Here is a 20,255-nt window from a genome sequence, read left to right on the forward strand (position 1 = left end):
AAATAGTTAATTACTCTATTAAAATGCTGACTCAAAATGTATTAAATATTAAATTAAATCTAACATATAAATAATTAAACTTCCCTATCAAAAGGAAACTCCAATACCCTTTCGTCCACTTCCCAACAAATCACATTTATGAAAAAGGTGACCCCTCTTCGAGTTCGTTCTTGTTCTTATTTTTCATATACTTCGTATTTATTTTTTGATCCATAAAAAGAAATGTTTTTTTTCTTTCTTAATAACTATATGTTCTTTATATTATTGTTTTTTTTTCATACAAAAAAGTTACATGCCACGTGGCTTACGACATTTTGTTGTGTTTTTTTTTTAAATTTTATGTTTTCTTAAAAAAGCAACATGAGGGAGACCTTTTGTTGTATGTACTTTGGTTCAATGTATTTTAGGTCGCACTTACGGTTATTGCAATCGTAATGTGTTTCGCTCACGTATTGATTACAATGAACTTTAATTGTAAATGAGATTCTTTGGATGGGGTTTTTATTTTGCTACAAATTGATATAATTGTAATAGAAAATAACGATTTTCAAATAAGATTTATAGTTATTTGATTTAATAAGATTATGTTATTTAATCTATATTCTCGAATTAAATTTTTATAACAAACTAATCCAAAGGTTACATATAGAACAAAAAGAAATTGAGAAAAAATTACGATACGTCTTATATGATTTTCAAATATAATTGGATCGAGCACTCTTGTCTCTATTATCGAATTAGGGATATTGTTGTAGAGCTTACGATTTTACAAAATACTAATACAAAACAACAAATTAAATTGAGGTCTCACCTTTTTCCTTATTGCCATCGATTGATTACAATATTAGTCAACAGCAACAAACGAAATCACAAACAAATCATGCCTACGTTTCAAATTTATCAAAAGCACAATAAACTAAATTTGAAAAGTCGGGAGTGTAAGACAAAAAGCACTTGTATTTATGTATCTCACTCTCCTCGAACACAAATAACACGTACAAACAATGAATTAAGATATTTAAAAAATGAAGTAAGAATAAAACCGATACATTCAATATACACTTAATAGACTTTTTAGATGTGATAAATCTCATATATACCTAATAAACATATTTATATAAATAAACTTTAAAAATAACAAAATATCCAAAGCATTTATTTGAACGAAGATAAGTAAATATAAACATAGATAAAACAAATATTTACAAAATATAGCAAAATTTTAGATTCTATAAAGTTATAAATAGATAAATTTATATTATTATCTATAAAGTATATCAATATTTATTAATGTCTATTATTGATATATAGAATCTGAAATTTTGCTATATTTTGTAAAACATTTCTTGAAATTTTAGATTTTTTTTTTATGATTTTTCAAAAACAATTATGACATTTTTGTAAAATGGCATTTGTTTTAATAATTTTCATCAATTCTAAACTGCCTTCATTCATTAAAAGCTCTCATAAATGGTTCTTTTCCCCAACCGCATCGACACGAAGCTCCTTCGCCACACCACTAATCTCCCCCATTTCTATAAATTCAACTTCTCTCATTACTCCACACAATTAATTCATCGTCTCTGCTTTTCCATCACGGCGGCGCCAATATGGACGGAGTTGCTAAAACCACTCCAATTTCCGATTTGAAATTTTCGTCGGTGGTTCCGGCGAAGGCCACCGGCGAAGACGAGGTGAAGGAACTGACGGCGATGGATTTAGCGATGAGACTTCATTACATCAGAGGAGTTTATTTCTTCAGAGCGAGCGAAGAGGTGAAGAATCTGACGATTTATGACTTGAAAAAGCCTCTGTTTCTATTGTTGGAGAAATACTACGTCGTTTCAGGGAGGATTCGACGGAGAATCATCGGAGATAATGATGGAGATCGGGCTTTTATTAAGTGTAATGATAGTGGAGTGAGGATTGTTGAAGCAGATTGTGAGAAAACGATTGAGGAATGGCTTTCGATTGAAGATGATGATGATGATAAAATTTTGAATCGTGATGGTTGTTTGGTTCATTCTCAAGCTATTGGTCCTGATCTTGGATTTTCCCCTCTTGCTTTCATTCAGGTATGTTCATGTTGTTTGATTTTTCTTCTTGTTCTAACTCAAAATGAAAAAAAAAAATTCATATGTATAATATAAAGTGTGTTTTGAATATCTTTCATGAAGAAATTTTGAAAAATATGAAATTTGGAGGTTTTTGGATTAACTACTCTTCTTTTATCTTAATTTAAAATTAGTAAAAATGTTAAAATAAACTTTTACATAAAAAAATCACTTTTGAAAAAAAGTTATTAAACAAAAGCCTTTTTTTTTTTTAATTGAAAGGATATTAAAAGAAAAGTAAAAAATTGAAATCATTTATAAAATATAGCAAAATTTATCGAAGGTTAATTAAAATATTTTACTTATTTCAAAAGGGATCATTCCTATAGTTTCAAATGGTTTATTTCGATTAGTTACTTTTAAAGTTTATCGACATAGATGAATCTCAATAAATGATAAAGAAGTTTGAAATTCAATTTAGGGTGGTCACAGGTCATCTAACCTAAAAATTAATTTATTACGAATTTCGTTGACACCTAAATATTGTTGGGTTAAATGAGTTTAGTTAAAGTTTGTACAAAATGACTTGAACACTCGCGATATAAAAAAAGAATGTCAAAATTTTTATTAAAGAAATTGCCTTCAAACCTCCCGTCTTTGTGCTACCAAGTTGCACAGGGACAACTTCTACCTAAACATCACTCGGTTTCTTTTAAACATCCTTTTAATTTAGTTTTTTGTGTAGTTAGGATGGGCTCGAACGGTAAATGTCTATTAACCTAAATATAATAGTTAATAGTTAATCTCGAGTGAAATGTAATTTCTAGAGACGTATCAAATTTTGACCCTAAATTTTAAAATGAAAATCTAAAAAATTGATTATTTAATAATTGACTTCTTTTTAGATTATTTAATATCTTTGAATTATAAGGTTGAAGATTAGAAAATGAATAAAACGTTACTAATTAAGTTAAGAACGTCAATGCCAACTAAACTATAGATGTGATAGGACATTAGAGCAATGATTAAGCGTAACTTAAAAGCTTCGAGCTCTCAATGGAGCTGTCAATCGTCTTAATTTCCATTAACACGATTGAATATATGTACGTTCTTTTTTTCTGAGTACGGTTAATTGTGGACGTGACAGCTTGAACTATTATGAGCTATCCAACATGCAAAAAAGTTGTTGAAATGTCACGTGATTAACTGTTTGTTTTATTGTTTAATTTTATAATAATCTCACAATAAAGAAAATTATGACCCAAATTGCCCTACACTTAATGTTATAGTAATCTCACCATAATAATTAAGTTTAGTGTATATTCAACTTTGTTATTCATTTAAATAAAATTTCTATTTATTTAAATATTAATTGATAAAAATATTTAGCAAAAGGATTGAAAGAGATTTTTTTAAAAATAGAAAATTTGACGGACTATTTACGCTCTATAACAAAATCACTAAAAAGACAAAATTAATTACACTTGTTTTTTTAATTAAGTGTAAATATTTTGTTAATTGTTATAATTTTGACAATTTTCTATATTGGACGCGTGGTGAAAACTATTTACAAACTATAGCAAAAATTTATTAAATTCTCTATATTCCATTTCAAGATTTTGCTATATTTTGTATATAGTTTCATTTTGTGTATTATTCATAACGATTATTTTCATGGAATATCTTAGTCGACTTTTGTGTGTAAAATAAAATACCTTTCTTGTGTTGTATCAACGTAATCCCTCATTTTTAAAATAGGGGTTTAACATCGAGTTGATTTTTTTTTTCCTGTTTTTATTGTTGTTCTTTTTATGTGCAACAAATATTTGAATTTCCGTCAAACTCCAAGAAAAGAGCAAAAACTTTTAATTCCTTTTTAGTTTTAAAAAATTTAGGTTGATTTTTTAAAACAGATTACAGACTTCTTAAAATTGACTTGAAAATAATGCTTTATATATATATATATATATATATATATATATATATATATATATATATATATATATATATATATATATAAAGTGTTTTGATAAAGTATTACTTAAAATATATTTCAACGTGTTGTCAAACAAGTCTAGCTTTTTTTAAAAAAAAAAAGTAATTTATTTTTTATATTAAACACTCAATGATGCATTCTTTGTACATCATAAAATTATAGCAAAACTTTAATAAAAATTTAATTGAAAAAGAATATCATTTTAGTTCCTAAGTTTGAAAGAATACACATGTGCTTGATATATGAATTCTAAAATTGTACTTTTTAATACTTAGTTTACGAGAGTATATTAATTTGGTCCCCAATTTTAGTAGATGGGTTTTGAAAATTGGACTGAAAATATCGCTCAAATAATTTTAAATAATTATATAATATTTAAAATAATAGATTTTGAAAACTAACTAAATAAGTCTATTTGTATGAACTTAAAAGGTTAAAAGAGTACATTTTTTTTTTAATTTAAGAACTAGACCTACAAATTCATCAAAACTCGAAGATGGAAAAGGTCAAACTTTTCTTTATTAATTTAGTGTAATCGCAATTAAAAACATCGAGCAGATCGATACATAAAAAATGGAGTTGGAATTGGAATTCTATTAAATTGGTATTATATTTGTCGTCTAGGACGGCTAGTTATGAATAGACAGCATGAGGTATAAGAACCATGAAATGTGTGATATTGTTGGTTTGTTTATTTATTTAGTTAACAGCAAAGTTCTTGAACGTATTGGTTCATATTAATGTCAGTGTTGGAGCAAAGTTCTCCACCTATCATTAAAAGTTGTTGAAATCTCACGTGACAAAAATGTGACTTTATTGTTATTTATTTTAATATTATATAGTGTATTTATAATCAACAATGGTCCTTCCAAGTTCTACATTATTGGAAAGTAAGAACAAAAAATATTTTTATTATTCATTAGTGTTCTGACTAAAAAGAATTATTATTTTTTATTGTCCATATATGTTTGGGTTCGTACAATCTCAATTCCTATGCTTTCAAGTGTTTAATTATTGTATGTTTTAATAAATTTTAAATTGAGTATTTGAAAGTTAAGTTTGGTCCTAATTTGTTAAATAATAATAATAAATACCATTGTGAAAATACAAATATAAATTATCTTGGAAGGAAGCATCTAGGATAAAATTATTTGTAAAATATAGCAAAATTAATGAATTTAATGAATTTTATTATATTTTATAAATAATTTTAATATTTTTCTATTTTTAAAAATGTCTCATTTTTTGTATTTATTTTAAAAATACTAATAGACAACAGGGGAATAACCCGACAATCTAACCCATATTATAAGCATTGAGTTGGGCTAGTTCAAAACTTAGGTTAGGTCGATTCAAAATTTAGGTTTTTTTTTCCTTCAAATTGGGTTAAGTTGAAAATTTTGGTTGAGAATATTATTCTGGTTATTAGGATTGTCAACCCAACCAGCCTAAATATATGGAGTCTCTCAACCCAACTCGTCCTCAATAGACAACCAGTTTTAAAAGAAAAATAGAAAGGTTATTTAAGTTTAAAAACTAAAATTAAAAATTTGAAAATAAAAAACTAACACTCAACAAATTATAAAGTTGAAAAATCAAAAGAATATTTTATTCAATGTTAAAAAAAAAAAAAAACTAACAAAACCAAATTATTTCAAAACTACAACAACTCTAATTAGATTAATTGAGATGGTTTCCTACATTTTGTAAATATTTTAATTAATTTTCAATATTTAAAAATAATTATTTATATATTTTTTAACCTAGCTGTTACAAAAATTAAAAGAAAAAGTAAAAAGATAAAAAAAGTGACAGCTCACTGAATGAATGAATGCTAAAGAAGAAAATGACTTTTGCCTGCACGCAGCTAACTCGGTTCAAGTGCGGCGGACTATCCGTGGGCCTTAGTTGGACTCACGTTCTCGGCGACATCTTCTCCGCCTCCACCTTCATCAACGTATGGGGTCACATCATGAACTACCGCCCCCTCCATCAACTCCGTCCGGCGCCAGCTACCCATATCCCCCCATCCACATCATCCAGACTGATCTCCACACCACCGCTCAAGAGACTCGACCCCACTGGAGACCTCTGGATCGGGTCGACCGACTGCAAGATGGCGACGCGGTCATTCCGAATCGCGTCGGAGCAATTGGATCGAATCACGAGCGTCGTCGGCCGGAATCGATCCGTGAACTTCTCAACATTCGAATCTATAACTGCAGTTTTCTGGAAATCTCTGTCGAAAATACGCCTTGAGGATTCGGGCTCCAGGACGATCTCGATCTATTCGACGAAATTCCCTAACAGAGAAGGCGAAATTCCGAGTAACGGAATGGAAATGAGCGGCGTCGAGGCCGATTTTCCTGTGGCCGGAGCAGCGGAAGGGGAATTAGCGGAGGTGATCGTGAAGAAGAAAATCGATGAAGGCGGAGAAATTGAGGAATTGGTGGAGACAAAAATGAACGATTCAGATTTCATAGCGTACGGAGCGAGATTGACGTTCGTTGATTTGGAAGAAGCGGATATTTACGGCTTCGAATTGGAAGGGCAAAAGGCTGTTCATGTGAACTATGAAATTGGAGGAGTTGGTGAAAACGGCGTCGTTCTAGTACTTCCAGGACCGCCGCGTAGTGATGGAAGAGACGGCGGTGGACGGACGGTGACAGTTATCTTGCCGGAGAAAGAGCTGCCGGAGCTCATTGATGAAATGGTGAAGCAATGGGGAATTGTTTGAAATCAAAATGCTAATTTTATATATTAAAGAGATGAATTTCGTATTGAAATAAATAAATTAAGTAATGTTTTTATGTGATTAAATTTGTAATTTAAAATCGAACTCAGTATAAAATTTGTTCATTCTATACATATTTGTAAATAAATGTTGATTTAAAATGAGCATTTTATAATTACTTTTTTCGTTAAAATATTGTTTTCGTTTAATATATTTTTTTAAAATTATTATAAAGTAAATGACTACTAAAAAAATAAATTTCTATCTATGTCTAATATACATTTTCCCTTGTTATCTTAAAAGTTGCTTCGAAGATATATTTACTTATAATATATAATTACGTGAAAATTATAATTGTTAAAGTTTTCTTTGACCCAAATAAAATTATTATTATGATTATTATTTAACAATTACTAGCAATAATTAATTTCGAAATGGTAAATCTAAAGTACAAAAAATGAATAAATTTCAAAGTATATACAAATGATATTTTAACAATTATTTTACACATTATCGATATCTTTCGATAGATATAATTTTTAAAATAAAAGTATTATTCAAACAAATACGTAAATAAATTAATTTATATCTCTTATTCGAACTAAAATTTTCTTATTATAGGAAACCAACAAAATTATCGATCACTTTGTATAGCTTAATATTTGTAGTACTAATTTAAAAAGTTGAAGTACGAAGGTTTGCTTTCAAAAATAATAATAATAAATAAATCACACTTCATGATCAAAAGTCACTAAAAAATAAAATTTATTTTGCAAAATTTTGTGGAAGGTAAATATTTATCAATTTTTACCATTTTTAACTATTTCAAAATATTAACTTCTTAATGGATTTTTTTAAATAGAAAAATAGAAAAGAACAAACAAACTATTTATCATTAATACAAATTTTGTTAAACTTTGAAGTATAAAAATATAATTAAATAAACTTTTTGAAAATTCCACCATGCAATTATAATAGCTAAATCATAGGAAAATGAGGGCTAAATTTGACATTATGAAAACTAATTTTCAAAATTCCAACTGCTACCAAATAACTAATCTAATTTAATTCAACCAAAATTTAAGATCTAAATCATTAATATATGATTCAAACATTTAACTTAAAAGTATATATATCTATTGTATTATTGGCAAATCAAGTGGGATGAAGATAGAAAATATATCTATTCTTAATTCAAAAATAGGTTTTTTAAAAATAATTTTCTATTATATTATTGAAAAAAAAATTATATTGTAACAAACAAAGATGGAGGTGATAAGAGAACCAAATAAAATAAAATATGATATAATTTGAACTAACACGACAAACAGTGTTTTTGTTTTTAATATAATGTATATTTTTTAATAACTTAAAATAATAATACATACAATATAATAAAAAGGATACAGCAATATAGAAAACCTATATTTTAGGAGGATATTCAAACATTCGCAACAATTTAATTAGATGTTTCCTGCATAAGAATCTATGATGTTTGTGAAACAAATGACTCCTAATTGCGGGGGAGAATATGAATGATTTTGAATCAAATAAGATAACGAAGAAGTATGAGTTATGATATCGTGAAAAAAAAAAAGAAAAAAAAAGTCCTAAAAGATAATATATAATTATATAAATTTGTCGTCTTACTTCTTCATTTAAATATATACTTTTAAAATATAAAAATTGTTTAAAATAAAAATATTAATTCATGTGTTTTATTATATTTGATGGAAAGTTGTTTTTATATACAAGTTTTGTTTAAGAATAACTTCGATGTAAAACAATTTTTTATTTGGTGAATCCGAAATATGCTCAAAGTTATCATACTCAAGATACAATTCTTGAGAGTCCAATAATTAAATGAACCTAAAATTAAAGGATTTTGTACAAATGATCACGAGAGTGAATATGGAGTGTTGAAGACCATCAACTTCGGAATGACAACAAGACAGAACATAGGAACTCCTGAATTTATGTGTTATGATACTATCTTAAATCACTGATTAACAAAAAAAAAAAAAAATTAGTTGGTGATTCATTTATTTTAAAAATAGTCAAATTTTTGTTTGACCCAAAATTACCATAAAAAATGGCATCGTTGACTTCGTGATTACAGAGTTATTATGAAAAATAAAGAATTACGTGGAAACCCAAAAACAAAATTGTATTTTTTAGTGTAATCAAAATCACGTTTGGTGTCATTAAAAAATTTAAAATTCATATTCAAAATTCAAAATTTATGTTTGGTCGTGAATTTCAAAATGCAATAGTGCATCTCATGTTCACAATTTTTGAAAAGAAAATCTTAAAACAAAGGAAAGAATCATTTATTGTTTTTGCAAATAGGCTATTTTGAGTGCTGTTTTTTGAAATCGTTTTTATAACATTTATACCAACACACGTTCTTATTGTTTTTCTTTTGTATTTTTTCGAAAAGTATCGCAAAAGCATATTAGGTGCCGGTTGAGTTGAACTCGTTGGAAGTATAGATCTAATGTAAAGTATACTTTCCCCCTTTTTTGTCTCTCTTTCTCAAATTGGAATATTTGCAATTAGGCGCAAAGATTCAGCAAGTTTCACTTCGAATGAACCGTACTTCTGTGCGTGCGTGTCTATCAATAAACACTGCACCCCACCACCGTCGCCGATAAGTCCGCATTGCTTTTGCAACCGCAAAAGGCAACGCTTAGCCTTCGTTTTCCGGTTTTGTCTTCAAACAATATCCGATAGCCGATTATTTCAGTCTCTTCGGCGGCGACGTTCACCGACGCTGCACCAGTAAGTTTCTCTTATCTCCATCTTTCTTTCCGTTCAGCATTTCACATTTTGATTAACATTCCATAAGCTTCTCTCTCGTTCAAGTTTTTGCAGGGTTTAGGGTTTTGGCTGACCTCCGATTAAAGGATTTTGGTCGTTTTTGCTTCTAAAGGCTTCTATTGTTCTTGCTACTCTTCTTACGCTATTTGATTACGAGCTCTATAATGATTGGGAAGAAAGAGAATCGAAGGACAGGGACAATTAGTATGGAGGATTGTTCCACTCTATTGGGAAGGTATTAGGCCTTTCTATTCCTGCTTCCATGTTATTGAATTTGATGAGTTATTTCTCCTTTTTTGTTTGTGGCTAACCGTCACTGCCGAGTTTTTGGTCGTTTTTTTTTTTTTTAAAATAGAAGCTGAGTTTTTGTTCTTCACGTATTTAGATGCTATTTAATGAGGAGTTTTTGGTTGTGGATAGATATTCAGTGAGGACAATATTTACTTTGCTTCGGGAGGTGGCCCAGGTTTCGGGAGTGAGAATTGATTGGGACAAATTGGTGAAGAACACGTCCACTGGGATTTCTGATGCTCGGGAATATCAGTTGTTATGGCGGCACTTGGCTTATCGTCACACTTTACTGGAGGACATGCATTCTGTTACTGATTCATTGGTCAGTTTAGCAGTTTTCTTCAAGCGTCTATTGATGTCATGACAATATTTTTACCTTATTCTTAAGCCCTAAAATTGTGAGCTTAAGGGAGTATGATAAATAAGGGGGTTGAGAGGAATAGTAAGATCTCTCGGGCTTAAGAAAGTATGAGAAATAAATCTAAACTAGAAGTATGAGATTAATAATAATAAAAAAAACTAGAAGTATGTGAGAGATTTTGAAATGAATATGATTAAGTTTGTCTTTTTAGGACGTTCATTCGAAACGGAAGGAAAAGATGATTTTACTAATACAACCTTTTGTATCATAAATGAGGGTGTGAAAATATTTAATCGAATGGGAAATTTTGCGAATTTGATCTATTATAGTCTGGATTTTTAAAGTTAAAAAATGCCTTCAGATCTGAAAATAAATAGACCATTATATGAGAAGGTTTTTGTGCTGTCAAAGCTTTCAGCCATAGCCAATAGGTCATTCATTGACTCTGTTTCTTTATGATTTGTACTATCCTTAACTCCAACTTAGGTTTTCCTATTTCATTTATGCCATATGGTTGTTTTTCTTTGCTTTGTCTGATCCAGTTTTTTTGTTTACTGATATTGTAACTTGTCTCATTGTGTGACTATTGCGAGTTTATTCCTTTATATACTTGTATGGTTGTATATTTTCTTTATGATGGTATAAGAAAAAGGCATTTTGATAGAGACTTTTGACATTTGATAGACTTTCTGTTTGCTGAAACCACTGGAGTCCACAAGTAACTGAATTAACTTCTATTTTCTGGAAGGGTACTAGTTGAGTTTCATGGCATGTGCGCTTACAATTGATTGAATGAGCGTAAATTTGCTTAGAGGAGATGCTCATGATTTGAACTTGTTGCATTCCAATACTGATATTCTTATTTAGGAGTTTGATTTACAGGATTATGATAGTGACTTAGATTTTGAAGTAGAACCTTTTCCATCTGTCGGCAGTGAGTCCTCTAATGAAGCTGCAGCATGTGTGAAGGTCAGTCCATTTGTTCATCTAACAGTTTTTTTCTTCTAGTTATGTGGTTTTGGAATGTTGACGTCCTCGACATTCAATAAAAACTTTCCCAGACAATGAAAATCTATTTGTAGTTCTAGGTTTAGTTAAACTTCACATTTTGTTTCAAATCGATGTCTTGACAGGTGCTTATTGCTAATGGTATACCAAATGAGTCAGATGTTCCAAATAGTTCTGCAGTTGAGGCCCCATTGACTATACGTATATCCAATAGTCAACCACCTACAGACAATTTTGACAATCATCAATCTGCTTCTTTGCAAGGAATCTCTGTTACGATTCCACTTTCAATTCAGAGACAGCCTATTCCAGTGCCACCAGCAGCTGAAGTTTTTGATGTGAATGGAGCAGCTGGTGCTAGTGCAGCTTCTCGAAAAAGAAGAAAACCTTGGTCGAAGGCGGAGGATTTGGAATTGATAGCTGCTGTGGAGAAGTGTGGTGAAGGAAATTGGGCGAATATCTTGAAGGGAGACTTCAAGGGGGATAGAACTGCTTCACAACTTTCTCAGGTGTTATTCCGTACATCTTTTCCGATGCCATTCTCCACCATTCTTTTAACTTAATAAGTTATCCTATATTATATCAATTTCACTAATACATTTCTTATTTTGATCTTACATGGATGATTTTTTACGAGAAAAACTTCAGGAAAAACTTGCATGGATGTTAGAGAGAGATTTGTTATAATATCCATATTTAATGTCCAGCTGTAATTTTCCTGTATATAAAACATAATCATTTATTGAATGTAAATCGCAAAACTGTATTTATGTTATGGCTTTATATGGCTTATCCCTGTTTGTTGTCAATTACATTCGATCGACGTATTAAACGTCAAAGAGATGAGGCTCAGATTTTTCCAGTGGGTTTCGACTTTTTTTACGCCATTGTATTATTTCATATTTTTTCTCAATGAAAGCAGTTGTGCCTATTTTCTTTAAAGCCTAAAAAAGTTACTACTATACCACTAATCTATCTGATGTAGGGAGAGTTAAGAAAAATTAGGTTAATATTGGGTAGATCCTAGATTAATTCTTTTTACTATCCACTTTATAGGGAGTCCCTGTTCATGTACTGAATACAATTCTCATTCTAATCAAAATTTAGTCAGATTCTGGGAAAATTTCTTCTTTAACCCTTCACCACTATCCATTGTTGTGGAGCCATGATGAATGGGATTAAAGGATTAAAATATTGATGTTGAAATGGATTTTGGGAGTTCAATTTTACGGATATATTGATATGATATTGATATTGATAGACATTCTTTTAAATAAAAAATTTATAAAAATGATTAAAATCGATATAGTTGTTTTTACTTCTAAAATAAGTTATAAATCTTATTATTAGTATTCAAATTCATGTAGAGATTAATAGGCAACTATTTGGTATGTTTTATGTGTATTTATAAAAAGCATCCCAGATATTGATTAAGCTTATGCTCTTAAAATAAAATATATTCTCTATATGTTGTATAACCTTAGGTTCTATAGATTTTTTTTCCTTTTAAACTTAAAATTTATTTATGATTGAATATTCTTCCTCTTTTATTTCAATTAATTTATTTTCATTCTTTAGAGGTGGTCCGTTATTAGGAAGCGACGTTGTAATTTGAATTTGGGAGCTAGCACCTCAAGTACTACTCAGAAAGCTCAGATTGATGCTGCACACCGTGCATTGAACTTTGCCCTTGATTTGCCTGTGAATAACACAAAAACAGGTTGTTCTATTGACCTTGATTATTATCTATGTTTGAATAACTTTAGTTACTTAGCTTTTTAAGTTTTATTTTTCGGTGGAATGATCATTCTGTTGAAAGTAACTTACCCTTCCGTTCAAGGTACTATATATTAAAAAAGATTGATGGCAGGACTGCATAGAACAGGCTGATTTTGCAACCTCTGGAGCTTCTAATGACTGTTTGAAAATAAAAAAAATTCACTAATAGATTAGTTGGGGTGCAATGTATGTTGTTGCATTCATCTCAGTAGTTTTGTTGCTTCCACTTCTGCAATTTTAATATTTTCATTGTTATCTTGTAGCAGCAAATTCAAACATAAACAGTAGCATTGTTTCTTCTTCTGCAAGTGCTTCCGAATCTTCGGTTCAAATGCAGAATCAGTCTCCACAGATTTCCATGCCTTCACGACCGCTGCTAGTAGACCCTTTACCCTCAGCTGTGAAATCTGGAATCAACACTTCCAAGAATTCATTGATGATAAATTCAACTCACAATTCTGATTCTATTGTTAGAGCAACTGCTGTAGCTGCAGGGGCCCGGATTGTTTCTCCATCTGATGCTGCATCTCTAATGAAAGCCACACAGACGAAAAATGCCATCCACATAAAGTCCAAATGCACACCAATGCACTTGGATGCACGCCCTAATGTACATTATATTTCCACTGGAAAAACGCCAACTCCAAGCTCAAACTATGTAAGCGGTAAATCTACTATGGTAGGCAATAACTCAATGAAGGCTGTCTCACCAAAAATTCTGCATCATCGTTCTGCTGCTATTTCGACAAATACACCATCAAACCAAGTAAGCCCAACAACTGAGTCTCCATTGAAGCAAGAGGTTAACAGTTCAGAAGAACGTAAAACTCCCGAGGCAATCATTACCGCAAAAGAGGAGTTTCGAGAAAACAGCACGGGGAATGATGTCAAGATTAGGGGCTGACTAAACATAAAAGGAAGTGAGAAAAAGTCTATACCATATAATCATGGGGGCCAATGCACAAATAATAAACAGCCGAGCTTGACAAGCACGGTAATAGCAGGTGAATGTACAGGAACATCAGTAGGTGTAAATAGTGAATTATACGGCAACAAAGAATTTCAGGTTTTCTCGCTTGCTAATCAACATTAATTGTCCAACTTTTCCCCCCCTAAGAAATAGTATAGTGTGCACATTCTTTTATTTATGAATTCTGTTGTTATTTGGGGTGTGGGGTCAATGCAAATGCTCAACAACCACTGGAATTTGGAAGCTCATATTCTTCAACAAGAAAGGGAAATTGTATAGCTACAGTTTATCTGTAATTGAAGGTATAATTCATTCTATAAGTTAATAGATTTTCTTCCTTACATTACATTGGAGAAATTACACCCTAAAAAAAAAAAGCTCATCACTGAGGTAGGGGCCCTTTAGCTAGATCACTATATTGTTTCTGTAGTTGTGGACTTGCACATGAGAAAAGTGATGGCTTTTGCCTCTTTAACTTCACCCCAAACAAGAAAGATCGTAAAGGAATTCGTGTTCGGCTTAAGGATTTTGATTGTTGCATGCTTTTGCCTGCTGAAATACCAAATTCTTGATCAAGTCTCTCCAAAGCCTTCTCAACTTGGACTTGTAGTAGACTCACCCGATCTTGACCAGCTTGTAACTCATCTGCTATCTTTCTATTTTCTTGCTTCATGTTGAGGACTTCACCTTGAAACTTTGCAGATTGATAATCACTCAGTTCTGCCTTTTCTTCAGCTGTTCCTTCATCTGTGATTTTTGATATATCGCTTTGTATGTCACATAAGGTTGAGAATCTATTGCATAGTTCATCTTTTAGTACGGCACTGTGTTCCAACCAAAGTGATAATTCGGTTTGTATCTCTCTCAGATGTGTATATATCGGCCGACCATCGGATTCAATTGCTGCTTGTTTTACACTTCCTTCTTGCTTGTTTTCATTCAACTTTTGCAGCTCTGATTGCAGATCCTGGATTGAAGTCTGGAATTTTTGAATCTGGTGGACTGCGGTGCTAAATCGCAACCAAAACTCGAGATTCATCTCTAGTTGTCCGTCAATATGGGAGCGGAATCTTTCTTCCGTAGGTGACATGGTAATGAATTTATCACCCCCAATTGATTTCTTGTTTACATCCTCTTTCTTCTTCAAGCTTCTTGCATTTTTCATTGATCTGTAGCTTCCTTCCGTGGGCTCAATACTTTGTTCGCGGTAGGAATCAGGAGTTGAAACTTGATCTATATATGGAGTTGAGGATTCAGAGTACAAATAGCTAGGATCCTCATGAATGCTTTCTTGAGGTAGTTCTTGGTCCGCATCTCTTGCATTCGTGTCTTCATCTGTTTCACCATTATTTACTAATGATTTTATAACATCATCTTTAGAGGAAATGGCATCTTTCAGTTCTTTAACTTGCATTGCCAATTCGAAGATGCTATCACGGTTCTTTTGTTCAACTTCATTTAACTTGTTTCTTACGTCTTTATAGTCTCTAAGAACTGAAGTATACTCTTCCAGTAAAATCTTTTCTCTATCTTCTATTCCTTTCAAGAACGTCTGCCTCAATGTGGGACTTGTTTCTTCCCCATGAGATTCATTTGCCTCCGAATCAAGAGAAGTATTTTCTGTATGAAGTTGTGGTCTTCCATCGTTTTCCTCATGCCCCGATTCTTTTACGTCATCCTCTGCAAGATTAAAGCTCTTATCCTCATCTATGAAAAAATCACCAAGTTTTGTAGTTCCTAATTTCCTCCCATCAAATCCTGAATTTGTTGAAAGTTCTGTTGTTTTCACATCAGGATCGACCATCATCACATCTCGTGAGAGGTCACAAATTTCGACATCATCCATTTTCATGGTCTGCAATCTATCAGATAAGTGGTCGAGATTACTACTTGCTTTGGTGAATTGGGTTTGAAGGTTGTTATTTTGACTTTCTGCATTCTGATTTAGATTTTTCACTCTTGCAAGTTCGGCTTCCAATTCCTTTATCTTCTTCTTCTTGGTTTCTGAACTCTCCACTAGAATTTCCTTGTCTTCTTCCAACTGTTGGACGTTCGCCTGGAGCACCTCTGTTTCTGATTTTAGTCGTCTTACAAGAGACGTTTGAGAAGAAACTGCAGCTTCAAGTGTCACAATTTTATTTACAAGTTCGTCAATTTTCTCAGCCAACTCAGAAATAGTGAACGAGCTGTTCGAATCCATTTCCAGATGTTCTCTGATCTTCTGATCAAGGAGTTCTATATCATGTTTGTCTTCTGCTGTGCAATTGACTATTTGATCTGAGATATTCAATTCTGGTTCATTGCTTTGATCTTCATGTAAATCAGTGGACTCGTGATGGTCTATTTGCTTGGGAAGGAACTTACATTTGAGGCTTTCGAACTTTGCAACTACATCTTTTATTCTACTATTCTCTAGTTTTGTTTCTTCAACCGTTTTCTCCTGTTCCTCTTGCAACTTGGTCAGAGTTTCTCTACAAGATTTTAGAGCAGTTGATGCCATTAATGTTCGAGCTTCATTATCTTCAATAACAGTGCCAATCCCGAACTCGTCTTGCAAGTTGCTTACTCTCTTTTGCATCTTTGTGATACTGCTTTCCATCTCCCAATATTTCTCACATTCACGTTCGTACAAACTCTTCACGAATTCCATTTCCGTTTGTCGGGCCAGAATTTCTTTCTGGAGCATATCAATCTCTTCTAAGGCTTCGGTTTTATCGAGCCCCGATTTTGGAGTAAAGGCAACTCTATCTTTGGGAGTGCTTGCATTTCTCTTTAGTTGTGTCTTTCTTTTTATCATGGAAGGACTTCTAAAAATCCTCTCAGGAAACTTTGGAACTTCAGGAATTCTTGGGTTTGGGGAGCTATCCAATTCATTTGAAGATTGGGAAGGACTTTTCGCTGAAGATGATTCTCGAGAAAAGAAATCAACTTCACAGTCGTCATCATCAATTGTGTAATGAACTCGTTCAGGAAAAATCGAAGCTATTGTCCGATTTGCTCCTTGAAACTCTTTTGATAGGTGATCATATCTCTCTGCCAAAGCTCGGTATGCTCGGAAAGACTCTTCTACGTGTTCTACAAGTTCAGGTCTCTTCCTGTAATACATTTCAGCCCTCCTTGCAAAAGAATCTCCATCGCCTTCAATGATTCTCATCATGCTATCAACTTTCTCCTCCATGTCTACAATTCCAAAAGCATTTGCAGTGTAAGTACAAATATCATTTTAAAACACTCTTAGGTAATAAATTATTTTTAAAAAAATGAAAAAAAAAAGTACAAAATTTTAGGAACGGAGCATTGATTACAAAAGTAAATTATGCATAACATTAACTAGATGGGAAAACTTAGTATGTGTATCTATATATATGTAAATGTACATGCGGGTCAATACAAATATCATTTCAAAACACTCTCAACTAATGGATTATTTTATGATTGTGGAGTGTGCGGTGATTTGGTATAGTTAGGGAGGTATAGTTAGGGAGAGGAATGATGGGGTTTTTCGTGGTAGGAAGAAGGATCACACCGAGGCTTGGTCTCTTATTAGGTTTTATGTATCTCGTTGAGTTTCGATATTGTAGACCTTTTGTAATTATTACATCGGTAACATTTTATTTATCCGGAACCCATTCTTCTAGTTGTGTTTGGTGGTCTAGTTAAGTCCCTGTTTTTTTTTTTTCAATTTCTTTTTCTTAATAAAAGTTGTTTCCTTAGAAAAATTATTATTTTATGAAACCAAAAAATATTGTGAAGACAAAAAACAAAATCTATCAAATACAAGTCATTTGATTCCATGCAATGGAAGTGTAGGAACAATGCATGGATTAGAAAAGCAAACTATTCAATACACTGCATTGTGGAATTCCCAAAACTATATTATACATTATACATAATATTCAAAGTCAAATAAATATATACATATATATAAAACGTACCGTGGAGGTTTTGTTCGAGCCATTTCGATTGTTTGGTTCGGATATGACTTGCCCACCACCATGAATATGCGTTACTAGCAGCTCTTTGCAACATCTCTTTCTCCTCTATAGAATCGAAAGAGATTCAAAATCCATCCAACGAGGAAGAACAACAACCGTCGATATCCAAACCCGAAGAAGAAACGAAAAAAATGAGATATATGGAAAAGCAAGATCACACTCAAGGGAGAATAGATTATTACAGTAAGCAATGGAGGATAATGGTGGATCACAGATTATCTCCAAAAAGAAAAGAAAAGAAAAGAAAAGAAAAAGAAAACCCTAATTGTTGAAGACGAAGACGAAGACGAAGATGAAGAGAAACCGCTTGTTGGAACAATGGAAAGATGAGATTGAGATCACAGCCATGGATGAGAGAATACAGCGGCTTGTTTATAGCTTTTGGCAATGGATGACCTTTCCCCTTCTATTTACTGCCACGTGTCGTTGCCAGCTTGGCTCACTGTTTATTAATTTTTCATTTGCCTTTTAATTAACTAATTTAAAACTAATCTTGAGCTAATCTTTTTTAATTAATTAATGATTTTACTAACTATTTCTGTTGTCTTAGTGTGTGTTTCTCAAGGCATACATATTATTTCAGTTAGTCTTTGTTATAATGAAAATAACTTTCCCCAATCGGACAGTTTCAACTTTCTTTGTCAAATCACCAATTTAGTATTTTTACAGGAAAAATTACTTTTTAGTCTCTCAACTTTGGATTAGTTTTTATTAAGTTTTGTAACGTTACGTACTTAGTTTTAAGTTTAGAATTTGATTTCGATTTGGTCCTTCGGTTAAAATGTTATAACATTTTCCTTTGAGTTTTGTTTTAATTTGGTCCATGGATTTGAATATTACATATTTAATTTCAAATTTTCACTAAATACTTAAAAAAAATTATAAATTAATTGTTTATCATCACTTTTAAAATTAAGACAAAATTTTATCTCGTAATTACTTAAATCGATTATTACACATCAATGTTTGAAAGTGAGTAACTAATGAAAAATTAAGTTTAGAAATGTAACATCTTTGAAACAAAACTCAAATCTTAGGAGTAAAATTGTAACTTAGAGGTTAAATTGAAGCCAAAATGAAACCTAAAGACTAAATAGAAACTAAACCTAGGAACCAAAAAGATACTCTGGCTTATTTTCTTAATACAACAATTATGGGTAAAGGATTGAACCTTCGACTTTGAAAGAAGAAGATTATATCGATTAGTCGAGGATTATGTCAATTATCACTGAGTTGAGCTTATTTTGACACAAGTTTAGTCACGCGTAGATGGTTTTAGATATGTCCCTATATATTTTAAATGATGTTCTACTTTTATTGAATAGATAATTTGATTTTTATTGTTCATGTGACACTATTTGTACTGAACTAAGAAAAGAACATCTATCTCCGTTGTAATTGGATAAAGATTTATCTAGACTTGATTCTACTAGACCTTTTTTGTTTCAAATTAAACGGCAAACGATTCTGTTTTTGTCTTTTAACATGTCATTTTAATTTTCTTTGTAACATAATCCTTCTACTACCCCTTATATACGTTAAAAGATAAAAAATCTTTAGCTCCAAACTAAGAAAACTATTTTAGTTTTTTTTTTTTTTTTTGTGCTTTTAAGAAGTTATTTTTGTTTGTCATTGTGCAACATTTTTGTTAATTTGTTAAATCATGATCAATTTTAGTAACTTATTTGGTGGATGCATTGTTGAAGAGTTGGATAAATAAATCTTCTAAAAAGTGCAGTTGGGTTTTTGTATAATGTCACTATATATTATAACATTGTATCTGCAAAATTATATATATATATATATATATATATATATATATATATATATATATATATATATATTGTTCTATTTCCCATTATCCAAAAAATAATGAGTAAAGGAATAACACAAATTTTTACTAGAATGAACTATATATTTGTTTTATTTTCTTTTTTTTACTCAAATTTGAAAAATAACTAACTAATCTTGATTTGTATAGATAACTAGCTATGGACCAAAATATCCATATCAGTTGAAGACAAATATATATATAAATTATTGTAAATAATAAAATTATTAAAAATATTTATAAATATACATAAAAAAGTTTCTATACTTTACTAAATATTTCAATTTATTTTATTACATTTGAAAATGTGCCATAAATATATTCAAATCAAAATTTCAAGATAATTTAGAATTATCTTTTTTAAAAAAAGAACTTAAGATGCAGCAATGGACCTTGAGTTTAGATGGGCTTAGGCA

The 20,255-nt window shown here is 31.1% G+C and overlaps 3 protein-coding genes across 6 annotated transcripts; 2 read left to right on the forward strand and 1 right to left on the reverse strand.

The window, feature by feature from the left end:
- Positions 1-1,464: 1,464 nt before the first annotated feature.
- LOC103503654 (protein ECERIFERUM 2) lies at positions 1,465-6,977 on the forward strand. The gene is made up of 2 exons (XM_008467935.3): positions 1,465-2,075; positions 5,918-6,977. Exons 1-2 carry the CDS (start codon positions 1,611-1,613, stop codon positions 6,785-6,787), a joined length of 1,335 nt encoding a protein of 444 aa, XP_008466157.2. The 5' UTR covers positions 1,465-1,610; the 3' UTR covers positions 6,788-6,977.
- Positions 6,978-9,273: 2,296 nt separating this feature from the next.
- On the forward strand, positions 9,274-14,359 carry LOC103503656 (uncharacterized). 4 transcript variants are annotated; one of them, XM_008467937.3, is made up of 7 exons: positions 9,274-9,565; positions 9,650-9,839; positions 10,025-10,217; positions 11,124-11,225; positions 11,390-11,773; positions 12,843-12,984; positions 13,310-14,359. In XM_008467937.3, exons 2-7 carry the CDS (start codon positions 9,769-9,771, stop codon positions 13,945-13,947), a joined length of 1,530 nt encoding a protein of 509 aa, XP_008466159.1. In that variant the 5' UTR covers positions 9,274-9,565; positions 9,650-9,768; the 3' UTR covers positions 13,948-14,359. The 4 variants fall into 4 exon arrangements, with proteins under 4 accessions (XP_008466159.1, XP_008466160.1, XP_008466161.1 ...); XM_008467938.3 differs by having other exon boundaries at positions 9,659-9,839; XM_008467939.3 differs by having other exon boundaries at positions 9,276-9,565; positions 11,139-11,225.
- LOC103503655 (protein NETWORKED 2A) lies at positions 14,189-18,332 on the reverse strand. Its single transcript, XM_051083580.1, has 2 exons — positions 17,949-18,332; positions 14,189-17,193 (listed from the first exon to the last, which is right to left on the reverse strand). Exons 1-2 carry the CDS (start codon positions 18,040-18,042, stop codon positions 14,396-14,398), a joined length of 2,892 nt encoding a protein of 963 aa, XP_050939537.1. The 5' UTR covers positions 18,043-18,332; the 3' UTR covers positions 14,189-14,395.
- Positions 18,333-20,255: the final 1,923 nt, after the last annotated feature.

The sequence above is a fragment of the Cucumis melo genome, chromosome 4, assembly GCF_025177605.1.
Source record: "Cucumis melo cultivar AY chromosome 4, USDA_Cmelo_AY_1.0, whole genome shotgun sequence".
NCBI lineage: Eukaryota > Viridiplantae > Streptophyta > Magnoliopsida > Cucurbitales > Cucurbitaceae > Cucumis > Cucumis melo.